This window comes from Marmota marmota, unplaced genomic scaffold, assembly GCF_001458135.2.
Source record: "Marmota marmota marmota unplaced genomic scaffold, marMar, whole genome shotgun sequence".
Classification (NCBI taxonomy): Eukaryota; Metazoa; Chordata; class Mammalia; order Rodentia; family Sciuridae; genus Marmota; species Marmota marmota.
Window position 1 is genome coordinate 9,300,438 of NW_025999924.1, and position 12,414 is coordinate 9,312,851.

Sequence of the window (12,414 nt, forward strand, 5' to 3'; positions counted from 1 at the left end):
GGAGGAGGAGAAAGACTTTTTTTTTTTTACTATGAAAGAAATTAGAATATTTACAGATTGAAGGGAATTTACATTCTTGAGAGAATTTAAAGATCTACATTAGAGAGGGCTAACTGCTCAGACCCTACTAGAGGCAGTAAAATGTGATCCAGCATCCAGGTGGAAGGAATGGGCTGTTAACACACTGGAGAAAATGTGACTTCCCTCATTCAGTTACAGTTGCTTTTCTCTAGGACTTTATTTAGTTTTCAGATTAGCTTGGCCTCCTGGGGTCTCTTTTCTACCCTCAACCTGCCTGTGAACAATCCAAAGTGATAAATATGGGACTTAGTATGATTAATAAATAATACAACTTTCTCTTAAGCACTTGTGAGCAGGTTTATGGAAGCAGATTGGAATCTAAGTGTAAAGTGAGATTCTCAGATCATATATTTTTAAAGTAGTTTGTGTGTATACTGGAGACAATGTAAGATGAATAGACACATACCTATGGAATTTTAACTTGGTATGTGTTTATATTACACAATTGCACATATGTGGTGTGTTTAGTGATGAAGAATGCTCATCACCTAGTTGATATAGAGGTCAATGCCATAATAATTTTGTCTGGCCAAGAGATTTTAATTATTTATGTTAACCTCAGATACCCAAAGTACCAAAAAACAATGCTACTTTCCTAAGAATCTTAATTTATATCACAAATGACAAAGCTTTATTATAATCATCTCAAATCATGAAAAAGCTTGTTCCTTGAGTATTCAAATGACTGGAGCAGTGGGAGGGAACAAATAAATACACAGAATATTTTAACAGATGTCATTTTAAATCACCTCTGCTTGACTTATTAGCTAACCACAGGTTATAATCTCTGTTCCTGACTCTATGCCTTGCAGCAATACATTCCTCTAAAGTTTTTCACTACTCTTTACAGAACAAGCCTCGACATTTCAAAGATTAGAAAATGATGTTATGTTTCCTTAGCTTCTTTTAATACTGGTAATTGAAGAGAGATGAAAAGCTCTGGTTTATATTTATATTATTCTTCAGGAGGTGTAGTGTTCCAGGGACCAATTTTCAATGTGGAATACAACTTTGTTGGACTAAGTTTCTTCCACCATAAAGTTCATGACTGGCAGAATGTCAGCATCAAAGGATAGTTAAGGAAATATTTACCTTCTTTGTGAAAACACTTGAAAATCAGAGACCACATTTGTTTGTTTTGTAATTTTCCAAACTATAAGATACAACTATGATTCCTTCTCCCTTTAAGTAAACTAAAGTTCTTACATTTAGGTACACACTAGGCTCTGGAAAAAAAAGTCAGGACAAATTATCCCCCATGTTCTCACAGAGGCTCAGCATCCCTGCCTTCATTTCCCTACTTAGTGTAAAATAAGTCAGGGCGATGAGTGGCCCCCATTCCCACTGCACTGAAGTTGGTGCTTCTTCTCCCACTTTTTTCCTAGCCTTGTGGGGTCCAAGATAAGAAAGTGGAAAAACTTGGTCTAAGTTTACATTCTTTGCACTGATGATGTTACAACAATGAGAGGAAGGCAGAAGGGAAGGAAGAAATTCCCTCTGCCAAGTATTTAAAAGGCACTTAGTGTTTTTCTGTGTCTCCAAAGGAAAGAAACACCAGCACTGCGTTCTGAAGTAAGAAATGGGGGAATTATTCACACTCTTGGGTTGAAAAATAAGCATTTTGGAGTCTTCTGCTGACCTAACTGGCATCGCGCTGGGGAACTCCTGGCTGCTGTTCTGTACTGGATTCCTTATTCCCCTTGGTCCTGGGCAGGTGTGGTACCTGACAAACAGGGGAAGTTGGGCTGCAGGATGCGCGGTTTTCGGACCACCCATAGAGCCATAGTTGTGTGTGTGTGTGTGTGTGTGTGTGTTCCCCAAACCAAAGTGGTCAGGGAGATGACTTTGGTGCTTCTTGAGAAGGTTCGTGACAGGGTGAAATATGTCTCACGAGAACTCAAGACCCCAATTGTGAGGTGGAGTGGGATAAGGGTGTATCTCTCCAAGCAGCTCCGGATGGCTGGGAGCCCAGGTCCACGTGGAATCACAGCCGAGACTCACGCTGCTAACTCCCTGGCCCCACATAACCCCTCCCTCACACCGCCAGACCCCCGAGGGTGTCCTTCCTGCAGCCGAAGAGCCGCAAACTGCAGACTTACCTTGACTGAACGCTAACACCAGCCTCAGCGGCAGCGGCAGTGGCGCGCCCCCTGCCTGTCCTGGCCGCATCCTGGATCTGTTCTGGGGACTGTAGATGCTCTGAGTTTGCAGAGAATACTCTCGATCGAGGGACAGGGAGACCGCAGAAGCTGTCCGAGGGCTTCTCGACTTGCCTGGGTAAGAGCAGGGAAAAGTTGCCTGGCAGTTCCTGCAGCGAAAGGACCCGCCCCGGCCCGCCCCTCCCGCTTTGGCCAACGCCGGATCTGCCCCTGCCACGCCCCGCCAAGTCCCAGCCCAGTGGCCCCGCAGGCTACACCTCCGCTTCTCCACACCCCCAGCACCACACCTTGATTCCCCTACATNGAGAGAGAGAGAGAGAGAGAGAGAGAGAATATCACCATTCATTTCTCCCGAGATAACGAGCTGAATCGATTACTGAGTTACATGATTTATTTCAAGACAAAAAGGAAGGGTGAGAACCCATATATGAACTGATGGCTCTTCCTCTTCCTCTATGTTTCACCATGACTGTTTTCTTCCATTCTTTCAGTCTCAGGCCTGGAATGAGAACGTTCTACAACGTATCTGAGATATTTCACTTACAAACCTAAGAAATAGAATATTCACTTTTTATCTCTAAATCTCTTTTTCTTCCTAAAAGTTCACTCACAAATTTCCAGCACACTGATGAAAACAGAATTCTTCCAGTAACTATGTTTTGTGAAGTAACCAAATGTTCTCATAAATTAGAGTTATTTGCCTAATCATTTTTATTAACACCATTTCAAATCTTTATGGGGCAATACTCTAAGAAGAATGGGATACTACCACCAGAAGCAAAGTGGTTCCAGGTAGGAAGGACTTAATTATTTGATAAAAATAAAATGCTTTTTAAATAAAAAATAATCACAATAGGGGGTGAAGTCTTGAATTATTAAAGTATTAAACTGATATTCATCAGATGCTACTGCTTACGATCATGAGTTAATTCCACACCTTTGAACCCAAAAATACATAGCCTCAGATCCTTTCCTTTCCTGTTTTCTAATCTGTCACTTACTAATGTTACTTACTAATCCTGACTGGCAGTGAAGGTGGTTTTGTTTTGTTTTGTTTTGTTTTCCTGTCTGTGGTACTTACTTGCTTACTAAGATGCCAGCTACCACCTGAGAGCTCTTAGGTGGCCCCTGACACACAATCTCAGCTCCTCACAGACGTCTTGTGGGAAGTCAGCCAGGTTTCAGGGAGATGAATATCTGTCTGTTTCCTTCTGACTCACTGAAATGTGAGTAAGTGTTTGGAACAGACCCTTCTTTGGGAGGCAGGATGGTTCCTTTAATGTTCTTTGTCTCTGGATGCTGGAAACCCAAATGAACCCTTCTTTGTTTTTGATCTCAGAACGGGACATATTCACATTATACTGCCATGAGATACAAAATAGATTTAGAGCTATATTTTTCCAGAGCAAGCATAAATCTTAGAAAATAAAGGGACAAATTCCTGCCTCCCATGAATTTAAAAAGCAGAAAGGGTCACTCAGACAACACAGTTTGTGAACCCCTGCTTCACCCACCTTGGAGCTAACCTGCCTAGGTATAGTTGAGTTTTACACCACATTCTGTGCAAGATGTAAGGAAGGCTAAAGCAGGTATTATGGTTTGGATATGAGGTATCCCTGGAAAGTTCTTGTGTTAATGAAGAAATATACAGAGATGCAATGATTAGATTATGGGAACTATAACCCATCCGGTCCATCCTAGTTTGAATGGACTGAGTGTTAACTATAGGCAGGTGGCTGGAGGAGGTGGGTCCCTAGGTGAGTGCCCTGGAAGGGTCATTTTTCGTGTGTCTCTTTCCCCCACTCCTGCTTCCTGGTGGCCAATAGTGGAGCAGTGCTTCTCCATCACACCTTTGTGCCATAATGTTCTGCCTCTTCTTGGATCCAGAGCAATGGAGTCAGCCTACCATGGATTGAAACTCTGATACTATGAACCAAAATTAACTTTGCCTTCTCTAAGTTTTCTTTTTTTTTTTTGTCAGGTATTTTGGTCATAGTGATGCATTAGACACTTCAAACAATTAAAGAATAGTTGCTTCTGTGAATTATTTCTATTGATGTTTATCCTGTGAGATATTAAAACAGATAATTTTCAGATATTTATTAATTGATTTTTAAAATAGCAATGAGCCCATTACATGTTAACATAAATATCATAGTTTTATAAAAACTATATTTCCTAAAATAAAATAATACATGAAAAGAGTGCATTGTTCTACATTTTTGTCAATCTTTCTAATATATGGCTTAAAAATAGACATATTGATTTTCATATATGTTTTGGTATTCACTATGTTGTGATATGTAGTTTGGCTCAAAACATACAGATTAATATAGAGTCAGAAAGATGTATATTTGGAAAAACAGTGGACAATATAGATGAATCTCTAATATTACACCAAAGCTCAACAAATATTTGTTGCTAAAATACTAGTTTCAATGTGGGATAAGAAACCATATCAATAACCATATCAATAACTTTTTCTACTTTGTGGCATTAAAAGTTATTAGCCTACTGACCACCTCCATTTTTGTCTGAGTGACTAGCACAAAAAGTATGATTTCCAGTACCCCTCATTGTGCTTACATCCTCAGGGCAAATGTCTGCTTAGTGAAAAAGGCAAATAATGCTTCAATATTGTTATGAAAATAATTTTGACATCATTGAGCACTTAAAAGGGTCTTGAGAGACCAGAGACCATATTCTGAAAGCACTCAGGCATGGAGCAAGGGCCTTCAGTCTGTTCCTTCTCTTAGCTCTTAGGAATTGTGTTAGGTCAGTTTTTTCCCAGCATTCCTTTCTGATCTCTTTTATTTTCATGTCCTGCTGGTCTTTGCTTATTTTATTCCCATGTGACAATCACTAAACAAGAAACTTCTTCTTTCCTCACAGGGCCATCAGCAGGCCAGCTGCCACCACACATATTATCCTTGGTCTCTGCCATGGCTCTCTGTGGCACCCTTCTTTTCCTGGTCTTTTTCGATATTTCAGAATGACATTCTACATAATCTTTCTATGATTATTCCCCTCCCATCTCCAGTCTTCCTTTTGCACCTCTTACCACAATTTTCTTTCTAAAATGCAGGATTGATCTGCTGGAAATCTTTGGCTGTCTCTAGGATCAATTCAAGCATCTTAGCACTTAAGATCCCAGTGGAGCCCTAACCTACTTCTGCAGTCTCTGTCAATGCATTCCTCTGGCATACTAGGTGTAGGCTTGTTTTAGTCAGCTTTTTCACTGCTTCCATTGAAAGACCCGACTTGAACAACTGTACAGGAGAAATGGCTTATTTGAAGGCTCACAGTTTCAGAAGTCTCAGTCCATAGAAGGTCAGCTCCATTCCTTGGGGTTCGAGATGAGGTACAATCTCATGGTAAAAGAATGTGGCAGAGGAAAGCAGATGATCAGGAAGCAGAGAGAGAGGTCTCCATGTGTCAGATGCAAATATATAGCCCATAGCCAACACCACCCCAAATTTCCACCTCCTCCAGGCTATATCCTACCACTTCTGGGATTAACTGAGTGGTAACTGATTGGTAACTGATTGTGTTAAGACTCCCACAACCCAATCACTTCTCCTCTGAACTTTCTTGCACTGTCTCACGTGTGAGCTTTTTGGGGCCACCAAACCATAACAAGCCCAATTTACCTATTCACTGGCCACTTTCCCATTTTTCCTTGCTAATTCCTTAGCAGTTCCCCCCCACCAATTACAGTGGCTTCTTCTTGTACTTCATTCCTTCAAATTCTACTTTAGGGCTCTCGTTAAATTGTGTATTATTTGCCCACCTCTTGATTCCCCTAACTTTTGTTCCCCCAAATAATCTTTTTTTAATGTATTATGGTATGATGAATTTAGTTATATGGGTATAATCCATCTTCCCATTTAAACACTAAATCTCTGAAACCTTATTTGAATCACGAGTCTAATCTATACTTGTTCAATAATAAATTCCTATTAAATAATTACTACTATGAAGGGAATTTCCTAACAGTTTCACATTTTTCTCCTTAGACCTAAAAAAGGATAGTGAATGTGAAATTCTATGTAAGTCCTGGAAAACTAGAAATGAAGTAACCAGTGACTCCTGAAATATTTTTGAATAAATGTAAGACATGACTGAGGAAAGCTCAGAATCCACTAAGCTCCACTCACCCACAGGTCTTCAGGTACTGGCTGAGTCATAAAATATTCCAAAGTAAAAGAGAGCTTCCATTTATAACAAACAAAGGACAAACAAAAATACAATTCTATGTCCCCCACCTACAAATTTCATTCATGCTTCTATTCTAGCTCCCCTGGGGTTGACTATTCTTATCTCTTAAATGTATGACAGATGTGTCAAGAAATCTGCCAGGTCTACCCATGGTGCTTTCTCAGAGTCCCCTGCAACTTGTCTCTGGTAGTTGTTGAGTCATATAACCTCACCTCCCACTGACTGGGGGAGTCACCTGATCCAGACTGAATCTATCAGGTTCTTTCTTCCAAGAAATTGTATTCAGGATATAGAAATGCTAGCGTCTTTGCCGACCACATGGGCTAAGAATTGGTGTTCTCCTGGGGCAATCAGTTTTCTTTAATGAGTATGGAAAGAGCCAATCTGCAGTTATAGGATGTAGAGATACAGAGATGAGAGGCTTTCTTTTCTTAACAAGGAACTGAGGTCAGGGTGATAAAAAGAGATTGAGATTGTTTGGGGGTCTTTGTCTCTTCTATTTTCTGTTTCCAGTTATTTCGGAGCCGTAGCTGCACTTCCTACTTTTAATTCCATGACACATCCCTGTATCCTCTTAAGAGCTTCTCTTTTTCTCTTAATCTAGTGTGAGCAGGCTTCTCTTCCTTGAACTGGACTATCTTTAAAACAATGCTCTCTCCTGTGGGAAATCTTTAAGGGCAATGAATATGTCTCATTAACTTCTTTAACTCACAGCTCCTAAAACAAGGCCTGACACTGAACTGATAACCAATAACTCTTCTACAAATAAATAAATGCATTTGTTCAGCTAACACCTAATGTCTTCCTTTAAGGTAAACCCGAGAAAAGAATTTAAGAAGTTTATGGCTTAGAACATGGAAAAGCTCAATGAAGGGGAAACATTGTTCCATATGTACTTTAGATTTTTTTTTTTTTAAAGAAATGTGTCAGATGATGAATCAAGGCTGCTTATGTCTGCTTTCTCTGGAAAACTTGGATGTTTCAGTTAGAGATTAATTCAAGGGGAAAAAATTAATCCTACTTCAAGTAGCCCAAGTTAAAGAATAGTGAATTAAAAAATTATAAAGAATTTTTTTTTGAGTCAGGTACTAAAGAGGAAATGGAAAGACAAGAGCAAAACCACTTTGTGCTCCTTTAGGATAATGTGAATTTTTGGCTTTGCCTCTCTGCCTACCTGCTCTGTTCTGCTCTGTAGAGTGACTTCTTTAATTACTTATCATTTCCATGGCCTTACTTCAACCTGTAAATGCTTTTAGTTTTCCATGGCCTATCTCTGGATTCTGTGAGACTTAATTTTTACTCAGGAAAGGATCTTTTTCAGTTTGACACACTCATAAAACCACTCAAGATGATTTTTTTGCCTTAAAATCTTCTACTGAGAATACACAATCTTTGATTCTGTAGGTGATTTTAATTCTGTTCTGACACCAAGACTTCTCCCTCAGCCATTTTGTTATTTAACTTTTAGTGCATCTCATGGGTGACATTAACTCTTACTTTTTGAAGTAATTTTGATGCTACCATTAAGATTGGAGTCTGTTTTTTAGATGGAAAAAGCATTTCAAATGTTTAACATCAAAAAAGTCAAACAGAGCCAATATTACCATTAGCATTTATTTGACTGGCAGACCAGTGAGATATTTTTACACATCAAAAGAATGAGCTCAGTGAGGCTGGGATAAGCTCAAAAGATCCTGAATTTCACTTCTGCCAGGAATTTTAATCTTAATCAACATGTAAATCTTTTCTACTTCTATGCCTTTACTATGTTACATGAAAAAGCAATAGCTCTTCTTGAGTCACAAACTTTGGATTGTTTCATGGTATAATATTTAATCCCAGGTTTCCTGCATAATTTTCTGCCAGACTTTTTATCTCTCAAAAATTCTTATAATTTCTACCAAGATCTTTCACTTGGCTTAAGTTGTGAATCTTAAAATAGTCACTTTAAAACATATTTGTTCACTTATATATTTATTTATCATCTTCCTTGTGTATGTTTATAAACTAAGCACCAAGGTGAAAACTGGAATGGTTTATTCTCAATGGCTGTCTTCAATGACTGAAATCTTTTTATCAAACATTGTCTTTAAAGTCTTGCTTGAGCTAAAATCATATGTTGCATAGGATCAGTGAATATGGAAGTCTTTACCATCCACTAGGATGAAAGAACATCTGGGCACATTTTCTTTAGGTTCATTATGAACCATTTATAATGCACAGTTATATGAAAAGTAGCTTGTACCATCCAAATACTCTAGATTTGCAGGTAAATGAAGATATTTTAAGGCTTACAATTAAGGAGAATGGAAGTTTCCCCATAGTAAGCTATGACAACACAGTTTATTTTCTTCTTCTTGTGGCCCATGACATAATCTCAGAGATAGTGACCTTCATATCTTTGTAAACTGAGTATTTACCAGTCTCTGCATACAAATGAGGACATATTTGAGCAAATGCTCAAATGTCCTCCTTTTACTGTTCCCACTAGCATATGTTGGGTCATCATACCCTGAACTATTTCTTCCTGTGTTCAAAGATCAGTCCTGGCTGTTGGCTCATGCCTGCCTCTACCACTAAAAGGCTGTGTGTCCCCAAACATATCCATGATTTGTGATGACATCAGACTTCCTGGTTCCAGATCTGCTTGTGAATCTGCCTTAAAATGAGGAGGCTGCTGCTCTTCCTCAGACTCAGGTTCTTTTAGAGGGATTTCCCAGAAGGCCTGCTATGTCCTGATGCATACACTCAATCCAGTGAGGTTTACCTGTAGCCACTCCCACCCCAGTCCACACACATGCAGGGTACATACAGGATAGCTAGATCATAAAGAATTCACATAAAATTACTACATCACACCAAGAAATATGGTTTCCTCCTGACCCTGGGCTCAGCTTCTGAGTCTGGCTCAGAATTTTTTCCACTATATTTTCTTACAATTTGGCTTCTGTTCCTTTCTATCTTTGCCTTCACCTAACTGCCCAATTCCACATTATATAAATGACAAAATCCAACTCCAGCCCTAGCACAAACCTTTGTACTCTGTATTTTCATTTTCTTTTCTCTCTCTCTCTCTCTCTCTCTCTCTCACACACACACACACATACACTCACTCACTCACTTTTTTGGTGTAAGATTTTAATAGTAGCCAGGTGCTGTGTTGCACACCTGTAATCCCAGTAATTCAGGAGGCTGAGGCAGGAAGATTGTGAGTTCAAAGCCAGCCTCAGAAATTTAGCAAGGCCTTAATAAACTCAGCGAGACCTGTCCTTAAGGAAAATACAAAAAAGGGCTAGGGATGTGACTCAGTGGTTAAGTGTCCCTGGGTTCAATCCCTGGTACCAAAAACAAAATAAAACAAAACAAAACAAAATTAATAGTGAATATCTTTTTTCTTTAAGACATACATGGAGGTATAATTAAAATACAACCAACTCACATGTTTAAATTCCACAATTTGACATTGCATATTTGTATATTTGTATTTTGAATAAACTTTAAAAAGTACATACACATTACTAGATAGTATTGTGAATAGTTTGAATGTCAACAGAGCTAGCCTAACAGACCCACACATCTATTTGAGCTGTGAAATGTCCAGGGTAGGAACTATCTCCAGGAAATCACCTAGGTGTGACATACTGATTCAAGAAACAAGAGATTTAAAAATGCAAGACTAATTTGAATAAAGCAAGGTATAAATTCTAAATCCCAGAGGAAAAAGATTACAGAGTCATATGGAAAAAAATTGGTAACGATTGTAAAATATTTCCAGTGCATGAGTAAAAAATAGTACTACGTATCGACCAATTTGAAATATAAATGCAATGGTAGGTGGTAGGTGTTTGTTTTCCTCATCTCAATAGGCATATTGCTAGAAATGAGCAAGAGGAGGGATTGAACATTAAGTTAAAAATCACCAATCATGTTCAAGTGATGATACCAAAAGCAGAGAAAATGGCAATGACCACACCATAAATTTGTGTTGAAAGTTGGGACATGATGGTAGGAAGAGAAATAAAAGAAATGGATGTTATGAGAACAGCATTGCAGCCAATTGACAAATATAAGATACACATTTCTAGTAACTCCCAGAAGCTCAAAAGGGAAGAAAGAGTACACCTTCTTCCTACATATCTTTAGTTAGGGCCTGAGCCAGAAAACTCTTATTCTAACATTACAATGCACCTGCTGTATTCCTCAAGCTGAGAATACAAGGGCTACACACATCTGCTCGATATATTATATAGCATTACATTTCAGTTGCTCTTTATTTTTTCTTATAGTCTATTTCCATGCCCACTATCCAAATTAGTGTTTCCTGATATGTTTTTATTGGCTCTTATTATTTACAGCAAAAGCAACAGAACTTCCTGTAAGGTGTGATTTTGAGGTTGTAGGTTGCAGCGATGAACATGGTAATGGAGATGAAGATAGGTGACAAGCAATAGAAGTTTAAAAATTTATCTATGCCAAAAGATCGTTCTGAATAAGGAGATGAGAAAAGAAGAATGAGAGGACTATTTGCTGAGAACTCTATCACTGTTTAAAACTTATTTTATTCTGGCTTCTCATAACTTCATGAGTTGCACATCAATATTTCCATTGTGTGAGTAAGGAAGCTAATTTTTAGACAGCCAGATTCAAGAAAAATGTCTGAGCATGAGCAACCAAACCTCCCTGACACCCATTCTCTTCCCATTACGTTCTGTGGCCAATTGTACTTCCAGATACGAAATCTCTAATAACACCTTTCGAATCTACAGGTAGAAGAATCAATAAATGCAATAGGCCATCTGTGTAGCATAGTGGATTGGAGCACATTTCTGTCTGGGCAATGCCATGTGTGTAAATATGTTCAGTAGGCCTGAGTTTTCCCCAAGGACCATATTACCTTATATGAAATATAAAATGAAAAAATCCAACTGTGGTAAAAAAAAAAAATACCTTCCTACCTGTCTCATACACACAAGTCTCAAAGACAAGAAAACAAGCGAATCAACATAATCACAAAGTGTTCATACAATAATACTTAGAAATAAAGAGGAAAGAGCAATTGATAGATGCAACAACATGGAAGACATTAAAGGAAAACTGTGGAGGAATACCTGTGAGGAGGCGCACAGAAGAACAGACACAGACACAGGTTGTAAGCAGGCAGACAGGTGGAGCTGAGAGGAGTGAAGTGAAGTGGTGAAGAAGAAGTGCAGAGTGAAGTGTCCACTCCTCCCTGCCTGGGAGTTTCTTAACTCAAAGAACCCCTGGTTACCATGACTATATTTTAATTAGTATTTCTTTAACCCAAGTGCTAGCTAACTGAGATAAGGTCCAGGTTAATACAACCAGAGCCCTTTCTCTCCAAGGACATTGCTAAGGAAACCAGATAGTGCACCTGCATAGTTATCTTAGAGGGAGGAGGCTGGGCATTCTAGGTCTGGGAAGCAGAGTAAATTTATGAAGGACAAGGCTATGGCAGCCAGACATCCTGTGCTTTTGCATAGGAGTTTCCCAGTAGCTAGGCATCTCCTAGCAGCTAGGCATTCTGTGTCTTTGCACAGAAACTTCCTAGTCACCAAGCATGTTACAATCATGAAGTTTGTATATCCCAATCCCAAACACAGAACTCCCACAGAAAATAGCAGACATAAAAGCCATTTGTTTTATGAATCAATTTATGACGTACTTCAAAGGCAAAACTAAAGGGACAGAAATCAGGTTGGCTGCAGAGGCTGGGAATGAGGAAAAAAATTGAACTAAAAAGGCATAAGGAAACTTTTGGGGCAATAGAGATATTTTCCATTGTGACTGGTGCAGGTTATATGACTATGTACATTTTAAAAACTGTTGACTTGAGCCTAAAACTTCACCATATGTAAATTGTATCTAAATAATCCCAACTGTAGAGTTTGAAAATTTTAAGTTACAAAGATAAATAAATAAATAACTCTATAGAAAG

General features: G+C 38.7%; 1 protein-coding gene across 1 annotated transcript in view; it reads right to left on the bottom strand.

Annotated features, from left to right (window-relative positions):
• Positions 1-2,400, bottom strand: part of Itga2 (integrin subunit alpha 2) — a 99,470-nt gene extending 97,070 nt beyond the window's left edge. Inside the window, exon 1 of the mRNA XM_015497363.2 lies at positions 2,181-2,400. Coding sequence (XP_015352849.1) covers positions 2,181-2,250 — 70 coding nt within the window. The 5' untranslated portion in view covers positions 2,251-2,400. The remainder of the gene's footprint in view (positions 1-2,180) is intronic.
• Between the last annotated feature and the right edge of the window lie 10,014 nt (positions 2,401-12,414).